We start from the raw sequence: 20,266 nt of genomic DNA, 5'->3' as shown, positions 1-20,266 counted from the left end.
GGAAGAAGGTGATGGTGGCTGACGAGGTCCAAACTTCCTTCGTTCCCTCTGTTTCTCATTTCCCCTCCTCCTCCGCGGGAGCTGAGCGCCAAACTCAAACTCTGTCAGGACCGGGAGTTCTTGTAAGCTGGTACCGAGGGTCAAGCCTATAGGGCATTTTTTTTTTTTTTTTTTGCACACCCTACGGGGCAGCGGTCCGACATGAGCCAGGTTCTGTTCCAGCAACTCGTTCCATTGCAAGTGAAATGCAAAGACTGCGAGGAGAGGTGAGCGCCCGGTACCGGCGGGTGGCGGTTGGGGTCGCGCCGGTGGGGGAAGATGGCGGCTGGGTTCTGCGGGGCTCGGCCCGCGGCTCTGGGTCGGATGACACCCCGGGACGCGGGAAGGGGCCCCGCGGAGGCCTAGTGGCTGCTTTCGGCTGCGGCTGGGCCGGCCGTTGCGGAGGGGACGCAGGGAAGGGAAGGAGGAAGTGGGAAGCCGGCTTCCCTCCCGGCTGCGGCCCTGCGCGGGGCCGAGCGCAGCCTGCGCTGTCTGGGCGTGGGCTCGCGACCTCTCCGGTTCGCTTCTGCGGAGCTTTGCGGCGCCCTCAGGGAACCGTCCGCCCTGGAACTCAGGCCGCCCAGCCCCTCGCTCCTGCCCTCCTTTGAAGGCTATTGGGAATGAAGCTTTCACAACTTGAACTAAAAAACAATTTCAGTGGCAGTGATAAGACTTCAGCTTTACCGCACGTCAGTTAGAAAACAAAGACCCATCTAACCACCCCCAAACACTAGAAAATCAGGAACTCTGTTCATTAAGTAAATACTGTCAACCCGTTGGACCGGGGTCTTCACAGTGTTTACAGTACGGTAAACCCATCTCACAGATAAACGCAAACCTGCAATAATTAACCACAGGTGATGCTATTACAGCTCAAATAGATTAGAAGTCAGATCTGATTTTCCCTCTTTTGCCAAGTAATTTTTTTAGCTGTTATTTAGTGTCTGTGAACATTAATTTTTCTCATTTGTAAAACCGATTTAACCCGCCTGCCTGCCTGCCTAACCATACAATTGCAGTTAAGACCGGGTGGGAAAATGTTTGGAGAATCTGAACGGTGAAGAAATGTTGCGTGGAAAAAGAAGTGAAGACACTGATTTATTGAGTTGCCGGACTGTTAAACCGTGGTACACGATTTAGAATTAGGTCCAGTATCAGCCCGCAAGTAGTCAGAGGAGTGGACTGAAAACATCAGCCGAATGTAGGAATCTGTAGGTTATTTTAATTGTCTTGTTTGCTTGACTTTGGCAATTGAACTTATGCCCTTACTTAATGTACTCTATTACCGATCTATGCCCCTCACCCTCTAATTGGTGATTATTCTGTACCGTCCAGTGTAGTGGCTATTAGCCACGTACAGTTATGTGTGCTCATCCAAACTCATGTCTCTTAAGTGTAAAATTCACACTAGATTTTTGTTTTGTTCTTCGAGACAGTGTTTCTCTGTGTAGCCTTGGCTGTCCTGGAACTCACTCTGTAGATGTAGACAAGGCTGGCTTGAACTCAAAGAGATCCACCTGCCTCTACCTCCTTAGTCTGGGATTAAAGGCGTGGGCCACCACCTCAGGCCTCATTAGATTTTGAAGACATGCTAGGAGCAAGAATGTAATAATAATAATAATAATAATAATAAAATTTCAATTTCATGTTGATTATCTGTTACAGCTATATTTAGGCTATGTTGGGTTAAATGTATTCAAATTAATTTTATTTTCTAACAAGAGTTAGAAACAGTTGTGAGCCACCATGTAGGTCTGGAAAAATAACTAATGTTATTTTTACAAAAAGGTGTTTGTTTCTCAGTTTCTCTCTTAATCCACTATCACAAATAATTGAGATTCTTTTATATTTGTTTAATAATAAGCTTCACAACACAATAACTGAGCAGTTATTACTCTATTCTTAAAAAATGTGGCTTTTTAAAAATGTGACTTCTGGACAGTTTAAAATGACATACTTGGCTCTCATTTGTGGCTTTTGTTTTGTTTCTGTTGGGCAATATGGGCCATTCCTTGTGATTCCAAGCTTGACTCACCCAACTCTTCTTCAACACAGAAGAAGAGTTACTCATAAGTTAATCATGTTAATCAGAGTTAATCATGTTAGAACACAATTTCAACTTTAAAACTTTTTCTTGTTTAGAAACCTGGTATTCCTATCACCTGTGGCAAGTATCAACCAGCTATTCATAAATCAAATTTTAATGGAACACAGCCATCCTTATTTGTGATTCTACACAAGGGGCTTCAGTGAGGGCAATGGTTGGAATGTAGCTTCATGGTCTTTATGGTAGAGTGTGTGTGTATCCTCCGACAGTAAGAGGGAGGGGCAACACAATTGTGACAGACTCTATAGCAGTGGTTCTGAACCTAACGCTGCAGCCCTTTAATACAGATCCTCATGTTGTGGTGATCCCCCAACCATAAAATTACTTTTGTTGCTACTTCATAACTGTAATTTCGCTACTGTTATAAATCTTAATGTGAATATCTGTGTTTTCTGATGGTCTCAGGTGACCCTGTGAAAGGGTCATTTTTTAACCCTCATTAGGGTAGCCACTCACAGGTTGAAAACTGCTGCTCTATATAGTTTTCAAAGTCTAAAATGTGTGGTTTCTAGCCTCTTACAGAATAATTTTGGTAACCCCTGACCTATAGGAAGAACAGGCTAGATTGTTTAGTCAACTATTCAAGACCAGTTTACCCCAGCAGATATTTTCAAATACCTACTATGTACCAAGAACTATCCTCAGTGCCGAAGCTGTAAAGCTTCCTTTCCTTCACTTGCAGCAACAACAACAAAACCAACAACACTTACAGTTGTGGTTCTCAGGGAGCTCACACCCTCAGAACTGAGACTATTTTCTCTTGGAGAAGCAGTACAACCCAGGTTAGAAGTCTAGGTCGGGAGCTAGATTGCTTGGGTTTGTTAATTCCTGTTCTGCCTCCTGTGTCACTGCAACACACTCTGAGACTGTGCCACTGTGCTACACCCCCAGCTCCACTCTTATACAATATATCTCACTTTTTTGGTCTCATGTTTAAATTCAGAATCATTGTTATTGAAGTTGAGATTATTTAATACATACAAAGTGCTTAAAATAGTGACTAGTATATATTACGCATTCCCCAAACAAGTATTCGTTACTATTAAAGTGTGATTAATAAAGTATAAGTAGTATAATAAAGGCATAGAGGAGGGGAAGGCAGTGGTTAGAAGACAGTGTAACTATTGGTGAACCCTACCTGGAAGAAAGTGGTGAGAGCTTTAACCCAGGATTGGATAAGCACCTGCTCTTTGGTTTTGACCCCTACACTCCCCTGTAGTCCCATAAGAACTCAGCCCCTCTTAATGCTTTGTCTTCTCCCTACCGTTGCCCCAGTCCTGATGTTCCCGCTACTTCAGATGTTCGCTCTTTCATGACTTCCAGGGCCTGTGTGTGTCTCTCTCCTGTGTTTGTGTGTCCCTGCATGTGCCCATCGTGTGCCGGAAAAGAGGAGCGGATGTCAGGTTCTTTGGAACTGGAGTTACAGGCCTTTGTGAGCTGCTTGATGTGGGTGCTGGCATACCAACTCTGGTCCTCAGAGAACAAGTACATGCTTTTAACTGTTTCTCCATTTCGCTGTCTCTCCATTCCACACCTGGCTTTTAACGTGGGTGCTGGGGATCCAAGTTCAGATCCTCCTGTGTGTGTGTGTGTCAGACACTTTACTTCTGACGGTGGCCATTTCCCCAGCCCCCTCCCCAAGGTATAGCTTAAATCCCTTCACAACAAGGATCTTTTAAAGTTGCCCAAGATGCCAGGTATGGTGGCACAGGCCTTTAATTCCAGCTTTCAGGAGGTAGAGGCTGGTGACTGTCTATGAGTTTGTGGCCAGTCTGGTCTACATAGTGAGGTCCAGGACAGCCAGAGCTACATAGTGAGCCTGTCTCAAAACTCAAAACAACAACAAGTAGGTGCCTAAGTTGAAATTAATTGTCATTAATCACTTATTAGGTAGGGAAGAGATGAGTTCAGATTTGGGCTTTGTGTAGTGTGTCTTAGGTTCTTCCTCTGTAAGGGAGATAATCACTTAGATTATTGTTGAGTGGGGTGACACACACCCACAGCCTGATAGGTATCCAACAGTGTAGCTACACTCAGTAGATATTAGGAGTTCTTTTTCTTTAGAACGTGAAGAGAAGCCCTAAAACAATCAAAAGAGTCAGCTTAGTCCACCTTGGTTTTGAGGACGTGAACCATGTTTGTTTCTGTTTGTACCCTTAGCACCCAGCAGAGTACCTAGCTTACAGGAGCTTTGATTTGTTTGCACTGAGAGTGTAATGAGGTCACAGCTTCTGGACGATAGCAATGGGCTGAAATCCAGATCTGCTGTCTAATGTTTAAGATGTTTATTTGAAAATAAATAAACCAACCTGCTCTCTCTGACTGGCCTGAAGGGTGTTGCCAGGTCACAAACAATGTTTAAGGGTGGGATTTTATTTTGTTTTCCTGCTCTTATATCTTGAATCTTTCTAATAAAGAAAAATAAGATTTGTGGTGTGAGATAATATATCTGCAATCTCAGATTTTTCTACAACGTATTTCTAAGGGCTTTTTTGTTTTTTTCCCTTCCTGTCCTGGAACTTGCTCTGTAGACCAGGCTGGCCGCGAACTCAACAAAGATCTGCCTGCCTCTGCCTCCTAAGTGCTGGGATCAAAGGTGTGCACCACCACTGCCTGGCTCTATGTGTGTTTAAAGTAAATATGGGGAATATGTTTAGGTTAGGGCCTTCCTCAAGTTTCCTCTCCACATCTAATCCATGTAGGTTCTTTGAATGTGTGCAACGGTGTTGTGTTAGTGGAGTTGTCATAGTCAAAGAATTCTCTTAGGCTTAGGTAAAGGGCGTTTTATTTCTCTTTGGTTTTTAATGTGTGTTTTCTCATATATATATATGTTATATGTATGTGTGTGTGTGTGTGTATAGGTTGTTTTGTTTTTTTTTCCTTTTGATTTTTCAAGACAGGGTTGTTCTAGACTCACACTCACGGGCGATCCACTTGCCTCTACCTCCCCAAGTGCTGGGATTAAAGGCATGTACCACCATAACTGGCTAGTTTTAGGCACTTTTATTAAACTGTTGATTCTTTAATTTTTTGTTTGAAGTTGTAAAGTATAGGACTTCAAGCTGTAAAACACAATGAAAATTAAATGTCAATTTAGATATCACTATAGCAAATAGCACTATGTACCAAAAAAATACCGTAAAGATGAAAAAAAAAACTTCTGTGTATTAGATCCCATTTATGTTATAAGTTAGGAGGAAACTGGAGTGTGTTCTTTCATAAAGAGCATAAGTGAAGTTGGAGTACTGCTCCACTCTGCTTCACATACATTGTTCTAGACACTAGATTGACAGTGTAACCCAGGGCAGAGTGTCTAGCATGCATAAGCCTCCAGCTTTCATCCCAGCACCACAAAAACACTTGAACAAGGATAACAAAAGCTCACATCTGTTTTATGCATAGACAACTGCCGCTTTTCAGCTAGGAGGTAGGGGTGATGCATTCAGCTTCTTCATGGACTGAGATACAACATCTAATTATTGAAATAACTTTTATATGCTGATTATGTAAAAATAACTTTTATATGCCTGACCAATTGTCTCTGAGGCTTATGGCCTCCGTCTGCTAACATGGGCCTAGTCCTGGAAGCCTCTAGCCTCTGTACAATCTTATTTAGGTCTATTAGCCCCTGAGACTTTTGAATAAACTCACCCTTTCTGAACTCTGGCTGGCTGGATCAACTCAGCTGTTCTGGCTCAAACTCCTCTCCTAGTTGACTGATTCAATCTGGATTCTCTCTTTGCCTTTGAATGAATTGTTCTGCTTCTCAACTCACTCATAACCAAACCGCCTAAACAGAACTGACTAGAATTTAGAGACCTGCAAGCCTCTGTCTCCTGAGTGCTGGGATTAAAGTAGTATACCACCACACCTGGACCTAAACTTCTCTTTACCTGAAACTTGCTTCACCTGGACCTAAACTTTTCTTTACCTGAAAACCAGGTTGGCCTTGAACTCAGGTATCTGCTTGCCTCTGTTTCCTGGGATTAAAGGTGTTACTATATTCTAGCCAGATCACACAGACCTAGGTCTTTGGATATGACCTTTTGCCAGAGCAACCATGTCCTGGATTAAGATTCCTTTATACAATACATAATAATAAGAAATTTAACTAAACCAGGCATGATGGCACACAACTTTAGTCCTAGTACTTAGGAGGCAGAGGCAGTTGGATCTCTGTGAATTTCAGGACAGCCTGGTCTACATAGAGAGTTCCAGGACAGCCAGGACTGCCTAGAAATACCCTGTCTCAAAAACAAAGCAAAGCAAAACAAACAAACAAAAAAAAACCAAACAAACAAAAAATTAACTAAAATGACCCATTTGGAAGCAATATAGATTATTAATCCAAGCCCAAGAAAAAGGTCTTAGCATCTGAGTCTTGCCCAGCTGTCCACACTTTTCTCATAGTTGTCAGTTGCCCTGTCAGTCCTTTTTACGTCTGTTGTAGATAAGTAGAATTTGGAAAAGGCTTAAACCAAAGTTTAGAAAAATGTAAACTTGAACAGATGCAGTTTTGTTTTAGTTGCTTTTTTATTGCTGTAATAAGAGGCCGTGACCAAGGTAACATATAGAAGAGATAAATGGCTTCTTTTAGGCTTAAATTTCAGAGTTAGTGTCCATGACAGCAGAGTGGCAGAGCGGCAGAGTGGAGGTACCAGGTTGCTGAAGCAGCATCTGAGAGCTAGCAAGAGACAGACCATACTGGAAACGAATGGTCTGAGTCCTTTGAAACTTCAACACCTCTCCCCCAGGGACAGACTCCTCCCCAAAGGCCACATTTGATCCTTCTCAATCTCCCACCAGCTTGGCAGCAAGTATTCGAACATATGAGCCTCTGGGGCCATTAATATTTAAAGCACCACAAATTTGTTAAATCCTCCCTGCCCACACACATATCAGAGAAAGGCCATTGTTACTGAATTTAGCAGAATAGTTTTGAGATGCATAGATATTTTTCACTAATTTTATTTTTATTAATTGTGTTTCTCAGTTTAATGTTTATGGCTGCTTTCATGTCTTTTTTCAGTAATTGATGCGGCATAGAACATGGAGCAAATGAGATAGCAAGCTTGTTGACAATATTACATGGAGAATATTTTATTTGGATTTGGTTTGGAGATTAAAATAATTTATGTGTGTAACAGGATAGTGATGTCATTTCCTTGCGTCAAAAAATGTAAACACAGCCAGGCAGAAGGAGGCACATGCCTTTAATCCCAGAACTCAGGAGGCAGAGGCAGGCAGATCTCTGAGTTTGAGGCCATCCTGGTCTGCAGAGTGAGTTCAGCACAGCCAGGATGACATAGAGGAACCCTGTCAGAGAGAGAGAAAGAGAGAAGAGAAGAGAGAGACTATTCATTGTAATGTCTTAAAATTTTAGGAAGGTATCTCTCTGTAAGTTAGTTTAATTGTTGAAATGATAATTTTTAGACCTAAAAGCTGTTATTTAGCAGATGTTTTTAGAATTTTTAGACCTAAAAGCTGTCTCTTAGAAGTTTTTTTTTTTTTTTTTTTACTAGAATACTAGCAATAGGCACCCCAATTGTCTTCCCCATTTAGTCCACAGCATCTTTATTTTAAAAGTGATTAATCTTTAGCCTTCCATTAAAAATCACTAGGTTACTTATTAGAGGAACAACACAGACTTAAGTCTTGATGTCCCGTGTGCTTTCTAAAATCTGTTGGTAAGCTTGAGGGTGCCTGTGCAGGTTGTGGTTTAAGCTGTAGAGGTGAATTGATGTGAAGCTAGTGAAGCTCTTGTCCCTTGAACGTTTCTGAACAGGTCATGTCTTTTCCTACAGGAGGGGAAGTGTTAGAGTGAGCATTGAACTACAGTCACTTTCTAATCCAGTACACAGAAAGGTTGGTATTTATTTATTTTTTTTTGAAATATGATTATTTGTGTGTGTCATAATTATTATTGTGGTTTTGTTTGTAAGAAAATGAGATCTGTACTTATCCATACTTAGTCATACTATAATCACTAAGGTGGTTTTACTAGGGAGGCTTATTCACTCTGTTTCATATATGCTGACTCTTACAGTTCCCCCGACTATGAGAAATTCTACTGTCCAATTTGTGGTAGACTGTGTTCTCCCCCATGTTTTTGGTACTCAATATACAAACTACTGAATTTTTTTTAAAGGCTTACTCTTTTGCTAATCCATTTTTTAAATTTTTGGGTCATTTTATGACTGTTGCAAGTCTAGAGTGGTGAAATCTAACTGCAATTTAAATAGAATTATACCATGTGCTACTAAATCCAAGAAGAATTAGGGGTTGATGTACCAACCTGGGTTTGCCCTGAGCATTTAAAAGATTACCTGACTTTATATTTTGATTTAGAATGTAAATCCCATGTGAATTTCAAAATTAAGTTGAATTTGGTGATATATGCCTGTAATCCCAGCATTCAAGAGGAAGCAGGAGGATTGAGAGCCCTTTTGGATGCAACCAGGGCTACACAGTTGACACGCTGGCTTAAAAATGTAAAATCTATAACAGCACTAACAGATGCTATGTAGCATCTGTTTTCCTTGTTGCAGCTCTCTCTGAGTGCATGCAAATGGCTTGTAGTTGGCAGTAACTGTGGGTTTTGGCTTGTTAGTTTTCAGTAGTATCTGGGGTGAATTTTAAGAAGTACTTATGTAGAGGTTACTGAACCATGGGCCATTCTAACTTTCCAGAACGAGAGTATACATTCTCACTGTTAATCTTACATGTGCTACCTCTGCACTTTTTAGTTTTTTACTAACTAAAAAAATAAATTGCTCCAGTACCCTAGTAGTTAGTTTCCTAGAAATGAGATTTTCATCAAGTTCTTTGTTAGTCCTAGCTCCTCTCCTAGTGTGTCTGTTTTCTTTGTTCTCTGGAGTTCATAGTTTTTTGTACCTACCTGTCAGCTGTGAGGCTGTGTCACACTTTAAATTTAACCTGGCAAATTTCTTTATGAAAGGAACCCATTTTATTAGAAAAGGAAGCAGATGGACCATCCTGCCAGTTGCCAGCTGGAGTAGGAGGCCTCCTGGGAAGCCCTGGAAACATGTCACCCGATACTCACCTTTTAACAGAGCGATAAGAGACTTTCCTTTTCTTGAGTAGATGACTGTCAGTTTTGCTGATTCTGTTTGCTTCTTTTATGAAATACCAGAGCAGTACATTTGAGAGAAGCTGAAAATACAGTTGTTCAGTCCATCCTTGATGGCCACAGAGTGCAAAGCTGGTCTATATTTCTGAGCCCCTAACAGATGCTCTTAACTTGTAGCATTTCATCAGCTCCACACACCACATACAGCTCCCTTGATGCTGGATGTCTACCCCTAGCTAAGATGCTGACTCTAATGACTAATAAAAACGAACAGTGCCAGAAAGCAGGGCTCTGAAGTATAACTGATATGTTGAAGTTTGTGAATAATTTCACATTTCACTTTTACAAAAGATCTGCTGGAAACATTTTAAAAAGCTAATCTTTTCTTTAGGATTTAGTCATCCGTCTGACTGATGATACAGATCCATTTTTTCTATATAACCTTGTTATATCTGAGGAAGACTTTCAAAGGTAAGTTATTTTGTTTTTGCTGGTCTATGTGTAGTCTAGGAATTATTTTCTGAATTACTTTTTTATCTATTTGCACTCTTCTTTTGAAGTACATACCTGCTAAGGTGGTAAAGTATTCTGGGAATATTGATTGTCCTATAATTGTTTATAGGATATTTTTGAAGATGAATGTTTTATAGATTATCAGAATCCACTTAAGCAACTCAGAAATTTGATGCTTTAGCAACATTTCTTGACTCTCGTTAGATAAGGTAGATAAAAATCAAAAGCTCTCAACTTTAGCTTTTATAAGATAATAATGAATAAAGAATATTTCTGTTTATGAATTGTAACTAGAGATAGCAGTTAAGTTTCTAAGCTGTTTTCCTGTTTTCTGCATAGTTTAAAGTTGCAGCAAGGACTCCTGGTGGACTTCTTAGCTTTTCCACAGAAGTTTATAGACCTCCTTCAGCAGTGTATGCAGGAGCATGTGAAAGAGACTCCAAGGTGAGACTCCCTTTGAAAGATGAACGGTGACAAAATTATTTTTTTTAAAGATTTATTTATTTACGATGTATACAGATCTCATTATAGATGGTTGTGAGCCACTGTGTGGTTGCTGGGAATTGAACCCAGTCCTCTGGAAGAGCAGCCAGTGCTCTTAACCTCTGAGCCATCTCTCCAGCCCCCCAAAATTATTTTTTATGTAATGCAAATATCTCAATTTTTTAAAAAACTGGGATTAGAGTTTAATTAAATCTCAAACTTTAAGAAATTTTGACTAAAATAAGAAATATTTGACCCTTAATTTATATGTTTTGATGCAGCTTTTAAAGTTAGTTGATTTAAAAGAAATTTTTTTTTTAAGATTTATTTCTTATTTAAAGTGTTTGCGTGTATGCAGGGGCTTTTGCAGGCCAGAGGGTTGTGTCAAATCTTCTGGAGAACTGGGAACTGAACTGAGGTTCCCAGAAAGAGCAGCAAGTGGTTTTTTTTTTTTAGGTATACTTCTATAAAGAACTTTCCTTTCTGAATCAATGCTCTTTGATCATTCTGAGAATTTATAGGGAACAGGTCCTTGAGTCTTGCCCTTGCTTAAAGGGAAGTTGTCAGAGTAAGGGGCCAGTACTTTGCCCACTCTCCCCCACCCCGTGCATGGTGCATTGATGAGTTTTTGTTTTAGGTTTTGCTTTCTCTGTTTCCTTTTCAATCTCCCAGTGTGAACTCAAGGAATGCGTTTTATTCAACACCCCGACATGCTCTTGTTTATCTTTATCCAGTGAGAGTCCTTTCACATAGCCCCTATGATCTTTAACTTGACCACCTTCATGGTCTGAGGAAATTCATGACGCAATGGCAGGGTTTCACAGTTTTCTAAGTGTGTTGTAATGTGACTTTTCTCTTCAAAGGTTTCTACTGCAGCTCATTTCTTCAGCAGCTCTTTTGGATAACTCACCAGTATTTTTAAATGTAGTAGAGACAAATCCTTTTAAGCATCTTATTCACCTGTCACTAAAGCTTTTACCTGGAAATGACGTAGAGTTAAAGAAATTTTTAGCAGCCTGTTTGAAATGTAGCAAGGTAAGATTTTAAATTTAAGTTGCTCTTTTAAACTAGGTACCTAAGTACTTTATAAATGATTGCAGAGCCATGTCACCCTTCTCCCCTTTTAAGTGAATTTCATTGTTTTTCAACGAAATTTATTGCTTATAGCTGTGAGTCTATAACTAGACCAACAGTTGAGGAACTTCTGATCCAGGATATTTACTATTTTGCTGTGGCCTTAGGCATCTAAATTCCGTGTCACCATTTTATCAGCTGAAAAATACAGTTAAAAATACGTATACGAACATGTTCTGAATATTATTAAATGCTGCGCAAAGGATGTGGTACAAAAATAGCATAGTGTTACTGCTTAAGAAAATACTGAATGTTGTGTCCAGCAAGTGTTCGGGGTGCATAGATCTGGGGTCTTGTGAAAATGTAGGTTTTGGTTTCGAAGGCCCAAGTTTTTGAATGTTCAAAAGGCTCTTTGCCTGGTGCTGCTGTTGTATTTCATTGCACTTTGAATAGCTTGGCTATGGATAATTTTATTAAATTATAAGTTGCATAATTTTATTTTTATAAATAGGAAGAAAAATTATCATTGACTAAATCACTAGATGATGTTACCAGGCAACTGCACATTACACAAGAGGTAAGTCAAATTTCCTTTTGTTTTTGTAAAAATCATCTAAATATTGGTCCTGAACTTTTTCTTGAATTAAAGCCAAGCCCCTGTGTATCTTCTTTCAAAGTATATTGCCATGGGATCTCCTTTCTTTGCCCCCTTCCCCTACCAGCTAATTATCTTAAGTTGATGCTTTTTTCTAGATATTTAATTCCACCCAAACATTTCTGCCATCCCTAACATATGGCATGTTTTTAGGTCATCATTTAATAAGACATTGCTTAGCATCTATCACTTCATCTTTCCTTTAAAAAAATAATTTTTATTGTGTGTGTTTGTATGTGTGTGTGTGACTTTGTGTAGGCATTTATGTACCAGGGCATGTAAATGGAGATCAGAGGACAAGTTGTGGGACTTGGTTTTTCTCCTTTTGCCATGGGTACCAGGAATTAAACTCAGGTCATCAGGCTTGGTGGAAACTCTAATTGGCCCTTTCATTTTCTTCATCTCACTTGTCTGGCTTAAAATGACTTCAGTTCATATCTTTGTTTTTCTTTCTTCCTGTGTGAGGATTGGAAGTAACCCTTTTGGGGCTGGAGAGGTGGCTCAGTATTTGAGAGTATGAACGGCCCTTCCAGAGGACCTAGGTTCAGTTCTCGACATCCACATGGCCCTCACAGCTGTCTGTGACTCCAGCTCCAGGGGATCCACACAGACATGCAGCCAAAGCACAAGTGCACAGAAACATAATTTTTAAAATTTTTAACAAGTTAATTCTTTCAGTTGGCTTAGCATGATTTTGGTCATAACCACTACACTTTGCCCTTTACCTTTGAACTCTCTGGTGAACACACTTGATAAGCAGATAGTTATAGGTAGAAAATATTCCTGTGCATCATGGTTCCTTGAGGGACCTTGCTGCTGTGCTTACATATAAGAAGTAAACTTAGGAGGGACCTAATATACCCAAGTCTTAATGTCAGGGGAGAGGTTTTGGTGCTGAAGAGCTAGATGAAACTCAAATTTTAAAAGCAGGCTAAACTTCACTTGTAGGCCATTGGAACTCTAAAGCTGTTTCTGTTCTCATCTTGACTTCCTAAATTAATCTGTGGGAAAAGCTTTGAGTATGTATTAAAAGACTGAACTTTCTTTTCAGTATTGTTAAGTACTTTGTCTTCTAGTCTGAAGTGTAGCATATTTAAGAGACTTTCCTGCTATCTTGTACCCATCTCTAATATAGACATTATCAGAAAAAACACAAGAATTAGATAAATTGCGGCATGAATGGGCCTCACACACAGCATCGTTGACAAATAAGCATTCTCAGGAATTAACAAATGAGAAGGAAAAGGCCTTGCAGGTAAGAACATTAAAGGTAACTGGAAAATGGCATTTAAAAATTAATTTTAGTTATTCCATTGATTATAAAAATAATAAATGCTTGCTTTAAAATTTTTAAACCTCTAACAAGTACATAAAATCAAAATTAAAAGCTTATTTTTTAAAGTCTTACTACTCAAAGATTCTGTAGCCGGCCTGGGCATTTTCTTCTGCTCTGCTTCCCAGGTATCAACCTCACTTGACTATGGGTAGTCTGGTGGCCCTCCTTTCTTCAGGTCATCATGCTGATGATGCTCAGCTCAGTGCAGATAATTTGATGTAGTTTTCTTGACTTTCTGTCTCTCTCTGCCACCTCTCTATATATGTGATATGCAACTTACAAATAGTTTGTTTATTAAGTTTGTAGCAATATATATAATTACAGGTTGACATTTGGGGTTTTATACTATGCTAATAAGATTTTATTAGATATATTGATTATAGCCTTTTAAAAAACTTAACATAAGATACCATTCTGTATCACTTAAATACTTCTTTTTGATGCTAAGCAGCTACTATTTCACATTCAGATACAATTTAACTACTTGCCAAACTGGTGGACATTTGAATCTTTAAAATGTTGGTTACTGTGAACCACAGTGTCGTGAGCTTTCTGTTTACATTGTAATAACATTCATATAAAATTCTCTTGATAAATGCTTGTCACCTAAAAAGGTTATATCACATGGGAATCCTAAAGGCTCTTATCTCCTTGTGCTTCTAATACCATTAATCATCTTCGTACTGCCACCTGATAGCCACTAAAGGGTGCTTATATCAGTTCCTCTTAGATCTTTTCGTAAAGCCAAGCATCTTTTCACATGACTTTTTATCATTTTTATTTCTTCTGTGGATTACTTTTTCACCTTTACTCCATTTGCTTTCTTATAGTGAGATGCCTTTCTTACTGTCTATTTTATAGCTTTAATAATATAGTTTAATGTTCTTAATACTAACTAGTTATTTGTTGTTAAGGATATAGCTGGATTTTTAAAATAAGTATATACTTCACTCAAAATTTAGAATATTGTGTCATCCTTTAAGAGTCACTTACGTGACTTCCTAGTCTGTGTGCTACTCTTACAGGGTGCCTTAGGGTTTTTATTGTTGTGAAGAGACACCATGTCCATGACAACTCTTATTAAAGAAAGCATTTAATTGGAATTGGCTTACAGTTCAGAGGTTTAGTTCATTGTTAGCCTGGTGGCATGCAGATAGACATGGTGCTGGAGAGGTAGAGGAGAGTTCTACATCTGGATGCATGGGCAGCAGGAAGAGAGAGTGATCCAATGAGCCTGGCTAGAGCTTCTGAAGCTACAAAGTCCACCCCCAGTGACACACTTCTTCCAACAGAGTCACACCTACTCCAATAAGGCCACACATCCTAATCCTTTCAAATACTGCCACTCCCTATTAGCCTATGGGGCCCATTTTCATTCACACTACTACTTGGGGTCATCACCTTTCTAACTGCTGCTGTAATTGCTTGGTTTTGTTTGTTCTTCAACATAAGTTGACTCAAATAGCATGTTTTTATATTATTCCCTTCCCACAGCATAACAGCTCTCAAATTCAATTGTATGATTTCATTATTGTTCAGTATTCTTTTCTGTGACTAGACCATGAATGATATGTTTTCCTGTTAGCTGGCCTTTGGATTATTTCTGATATTTTGTTGTTATATATTAAACTGATATGAGCAACCTACTACATGTCTTTTTGTGCAGGTGTACACTCCCTATTCTTGGGTATAATTTACTGCATTCACATATAGGCATGTGTTTAGCTTGAGTGGGAACTGCCTGTTTGCCACTCAGAGTTTATAATACTATCACATAATAATGAGCATTTGTTTGTATGTATAATGACCAACTTGACTATGTAATGCCCGTTCAACATGCTCATTATTAAATTAACCTATTAGAATTTTTTAAATTTATTTTTAGGAATTATTTGTGTATTCCAAACATGAATTTTTTGTCAGGTACAGGTGTTACCCAGTATCCATAAGGAAGTAATAACAGGGACTCTGTCAGGACATGGAAGTATATAGAGGCTCAAATGTCTCTTATACAAAGTGGCATATTATTTACATATAACTTGTGCATGTCTGTACTTTTTGGATCATCTCTAGATTACTTATAAGGTCTAAAACAATATATATGCCATGCAGACAGTTGCTGTCCAATGTTGTTTAGGGGATAATGGCAGAAAAATCTATATCACAATACAGATAAAACTATGTGGTACAAGAATAAGCCATTGTACGTGACACTCCAATGATGAGTTTTGAATGACTGAGATTATTAATGGCACAGGGCCACACCGGAGTGTCACTGCATACCACCCCTCCACCCCCACTCTTGAGACAGGGTCTCTCTATGTAATGTTCTGGAACTCACAGAGATTTGATTGCTTCTGTCTTCTGAGTGCTGGGATTAAGGGTGTATACCATCTCACCTAAGTCCCTCCTTTTCCTTATTCTGCTACATTCTTATGAAAGAATATCGGTGACTGGGGATTTTATATATTTTTACTCCTTACAAGTAAGACTATTTACTTCTCTGCCTCCATCACTCCGGTTGCTCTGTTTTAAGACAGTTTTGTGTAGCCCAGGCAGGACTTGCTCTTGCTGTATAGTAGAGAATAACTTTGAGGTTCTGATCCTTGGGTTTATACCTCCTGAGTGTTAAAAGTTACCAAAAAGACAACAGTGTTAAATATACCTTTGTTTCCCTTACTTGCTCCTTCACGAAACCTGTAATTGAAATAGACTTAAGCAGGGAATCTGAAAATGATGAAGAAATTATGATTGCTTTTCTTCGTATCTTTCCCTATTTGTATTTCTGTTCTTTCTTCTTTGACATGCTGTTCTATAATAGGCACAAGTTCAGTACCAGCAGCAGCATGAACAACAGAAAAAGGATCTCGAAGCCCTCCATCAACAAAGTATCCAGCAGCTACAAAACAGATTGTCTGAATTAGAGGCAGCTAATAAAGACCTCACTGAGAGGAAGTATAAAGGGGACTCCACTGTCCGGGAACTGAAAGCGAAGCTTGCTGGTGTGGAAGAGGTATTGAGCGCTGGCTTGCTTCCTGGGGGCACCTGTAGACTTGGGGTTGAGCCCTTTGGTTTACTGTGTTCACTGCGCTGCTGAGTGGGTCGTGTTCTTTGGAAGCTCTGCACAGATCTTTTGGCACTTTGATAATCATCTCAGTGCAAAGCAAATAGGGAATAGTAAATGTGATAAAAGGGCTGAGGACAGCACTGAGATCACCTGGGTATTTTAGCTTGGAGTTTGAGTATTTACAGGAGCAGCCTTCAGATTCTTTCAGCGTCCTTTTAATATTAGTTCAGTGTCTGTGTCTCACAGGAGCTCAGTGTTGGCAAGTTTAGTCTGGCAGCCATATGAAGTCGAAAGACCAGTGAGAATACCACTGCTAGACAGTAGCTGATGCTTACTGAACTGTGCTGGGTAATGACAGACACTATGGAAGTGACTTGCAGAAATTAACCTTGTACTTAGGTTCTACTGTTGTTATCCTCATTGTAGAGATAATGAGGCTGCAGCACAGAGTTTTGTCATTTGCTTAAGATCCTACAACCAGTGGAAGAGAGAGGATTGTAACTCATCTGTTACTTGCCAGTCTTTCTTTCGAGCAGCCCGGAATGTTTGTTTGCATTCCCAGGGCCTCCTGCATATTTGGCAATTGCCAGCAGTGAGCTTCAAACCATGTACATCAGAGAAATTCAAACAGTCTTGGTGCTTGCCACAGCACATTTGTGGATGCCTTGGCACTAATGATAGGCTCTACTTAGCAGCACTAGAAGGTTTTTTTTTTTGTTTTTTTCCAGTTTGTTGTGGGTGTTTTTGAGACAGGGTTTTCTCTGTCCCCAGGTTGACTTCAGACTTGATTATAAGTCAATACAGGGCTTTGCCTTACTTAGTGGTTGGAGTATAGGCATCCTCCACCATTTCTGATTTTTGTTTGTTTGCTTGGTTTTTTGAGGTGAGGTTGCTGTATGTATTCCTTACTGTCCTAGAACTCTGTAGAGTTCTAGGCCCCAAACTCAGAAATGTCAAGACAACTTTGTATATGAGGACACTAAAAGAAGTTGAGTTTTTCCACAATTGCCCTGTACATGGATTCTGATTTGAAGTCAAGTCTGTCTGAAACCAAAGTTTGCTCTGAAAACCATTGGTAAAATTATCTTAAATGCTTTTTGTTAAAACAGTTCCCTAGGTATTACTTATTGGACTTAAATCAGTTACATTTGGGTTGCTGTAAGCTTATTGATAGGTGACTTATTGTAGATTTTTAAAAATTCTATTTAAGTTATTGTTTGCTTTTTCCTTGCTTTAAATATAAACCAGAGAGAAATTAACAATGTTAACATATTTATTGATGTAGAAATGGTTTTAATATATTATAAGAAGTAGATAATGAAATTGCACGGTGCGGGGCTAGAGAGATGCGCTGGAGTTAAGAGCACCAGGCATGGCTGTGGTGCACATATGCACATACAGGGAAAGCACTCAGACACGTGGAGTAAAATAAGTAAATCTTACAGGGAAATTACACAGGCTCAGCTTCTATGCTGACAAGAAGCCACACCTGTAGCCAGCCAGAAACCTAATTCTACAACTGTAGCCCTCACCCAGCTACCTTTAGATTCAGTTAGTGAGTTAGAAAATTCTCCTTATACATTTTAAGAAGTTGTAAATTTTTTTTTTCATAGATCAGGATTGCTTTGTTTTCTCCTTGGTATAATTTAGTTGGCAGTATATTTTTACAGTTCTATCCAGGTCTATAACTTACATCACTGGAGTGATTTTTTTTATGGCTTTAAAAAACATACTAGAACCTCAGAATTACTAAAGACTGTTTTTTGGCTTGAGCGAAGATATATGTAGCCTAGATTGTAATGATTCTGCCTTAGCCCCTATGGAGACAGACACCACTGTGTTTATCTTTGGATACATTTTTAATATTTAAGGCATTGTAGTTTTTTAGAAAGTTTTGGTTTTTTTAAGATAATGAGTATTTTTTGTTTTATTTATTTTTATGTGTATAGATGTTTTGCCTATATGTATGTCTTTGCATTATGTGTGTACTTGTTATCTGTGGAGGCCAGAAAAGGACATCAGATTTCCTGGGACTCGGCTACAGGCAGGTGTGAACTGCCACTTGGATGCTGGGAATTGAATTGTAGCCTCTGGGAGGGGAGTCAATGCTTTTATCCACTGAATCATCTTTTTGGCCCCAAGACACCTTAGTTTTAAATAGTTCAGCTGGCTCGTTTTCATTCTACACGATGCATAATAATTCCTTCTCCCAACCAACCCCCAGGAGCTGCAGCGAGCCAAGCAAGAGGTCCTTTCTCTGAGAAGAGAGAATTGTACTCTGGATGCTGAATGCCACGAGAAAGAAAAGCATATTAACCAGCTACAAACAAAAGTGGCAGTTTTAGAACAGGAAATCAAGGATAAAGACCAGCTTGTTCTGAGAACAAAAGAAGCGTTCGATACAATTCAAGAACAAAAGGTCTTTTGTAAAAATTTTAAAATAAATAGATGACATTTACTAGTGATGCTTTCCCTAAACAAATGCAATGCTTTACTTGTGTTTTGTTTTTTTTATATCAGGTGGCTTTAGAAGAAAATGGCGAGAAAAATCAGATACAACTAGGAAAACTTGAAGCTACAATTAAATCATTATCAGCAGAACTTTTGAAGGTTGGTTTTGAAATGTTTAGCAGAATATTAATATCTCATTGGGTTATATAAATATTCATATGAGGCTCTCTCATAGGCAAATGAAATTATCAAGAAGTTACAAGGGGATCTTAAAACTCTCATGGGTAAATTGAAACTGAAGAATACAGTTACTATTCAGCAAGAAAAGCTATTGGCTGAGAAAGAAGAAATGCTACAAAAGGAGCGAAAGGAATCGCAGAACACTGAACAGTGTCTTCGAGCCAAAGAACAAGAGGTGGTAGCTGTCTCCTGCTTCTGTGTCAGGACTGTCTTGTGTAGAGTTAGTGAGCTTCCCCACATAGGTGTTAAAACTTCACCTTACTTGTATGAAGACAGTTGCTTTGACCTTTTTTATCAGCTTAAACAGAAACCCACTAAATTAGGTAGATGTTAATGACCCATTGTAGTTGCAAAGTTAGTTATCAGTACTCCTATACCTTGGTTCTCATATGTACAGGATGGATAAGTATCTGTGTATGTATATTGCTATTTAAATATTTCATCGCATAGTTGAATTAACTTTTATTTACATTTAATAGTTTTAGTGGTAATCAACTAATTAATAGTTTAATACATTTCTGTAGTGTTCAACTTTTAATTTGACTTATTGTGATGATTGACATTTCAGGTATGCACATTACAAGGGCAATTAGAAGTTACAGTTCAGAAACTTGAAGAAAGTAAACAACTTTTAAAAAATAATGAAAAATGTAAGTAATTTACATTTGCCTGTAAAGGAGGCTTATAGTTTTATTGTTTTTTTAATTAAATTTTTATTTTTTTATATTAGTTACAGTTTATTTACTTTGTATCCCAGCTGTAGTTCCCCCCCCTTCCCTCCTAATCCCCCACTCCCTTCCTCATCTCCTCCCTGCCCCTCTCAAGTCCATTGATGGGGGAGGTCCTCCTCTCCTTTCATCTGATCCTAGCTTATCAGGTCTCTGGCTGCAATGTCCTCCTTTGTGGCCTAGCAAGGCTGCTCCTCTCTCGGGGCAGGGGTGAAGGTCAAAGAGCCAGGCATTGAGTTCATGTCGGAGACAGTATAGTTTTATTGCTAACTTGAAATTTTTATTTGAATTAGTGAAAGTACAGATTATGAAAAAATTGCTATATACAAATAGTTTTTGCCTTAAATTTGCTTTTTTTGTTGTCATTTGTTTGACTTTTTAGTCAGGGTCTTGGCTGTATAGTTCTGCCTGCTTCTTGCCTCCTGAGTGCTGTGATTAAAGGTGTGTAACACTATGCCAGGCAAGATTAAACTTTAATTAAGC

General features: G+C 39.0%; 1 protein-coding gene across 1 annotated transcript in view; it reads left to right on the top strand.

The window, feature by feature from the left end:
• Positions 1 to 80: 80 nt before the first annotated feature.
• Positions 81 to 20,266, top strand: part of Sass6 (SAS-6 centriolar assembly protein) — a 30,440-nt gene continuing 10,254 nt past the window's right edge. Inside the window, exons 1-12 of the mRNA XM_021642710.2 lie at positions 81 to 266; positions 7,951 to 8,011; positions 9,628 to 9,707; positions 10,089 to 10,193; positions 11,096 to 11,267; positions 11,818 to 11,883; positions 13,097 to 13,216; positions 16,119 to 16,310; positions 18,589 to 18,783; positions 18,885 to 18,974; positions 19,051 to 19,230; positions 19,624 to 19,705. Coding sequence (XP_021498385.1) covers positions 202 to 266; positions 7,951 to 8,011; positions 9,628 to 9,707; positions 10,089 to 10,193; positions 11,096 to 11,267; positions 11,818 to 11,883; positions 13,097 to 13,216; positions 16,119 to 16,310; positions 18,589 to 18,783; positions 18,885 to 18,974; positions 19,051 to 19,230; positions 19,624 to 19,705 — 1,408 coding nt within the window. The 5' untranslated portion in view covers positions 81 to 201. The remainder of the gene's footprint in view (positions 267 to 7,950; positions 8,012 to 9,627; positions 9,708 to 10,088; positions 10,194 to 11,095; positions 11,268 to 11,817; positions 11,884 to 13,096; positions 13,217 to 16,118; positions 16,311 to 18,588; positions 18,784 to 18,884; positions 18,975 to 19,050; positions 19,231 to 19,623; positions 19,706 to 20,266) is intronic.

The sequence above is a fragment of the Meriones unguiculatus genome, chromosome 10, assembly GCF_030254825.1.
Source record: "Meriones unguiculatus strain TT.TT164.6M chromosome 10, Bangor_MerUng_6.1, whole genome shotgun sequence".
Lineage (NCBI taxonomy): Eukaryota > Metazoa > Chordata > Mammalia > Rodentia > Muridae > Meriones > Meriones unguiculatus.
The sequence above is the reverse complement of the archived record's forward strand: the minus strand, read 5'-3'. Positions and strand labels throughout refer to the sequence as shown.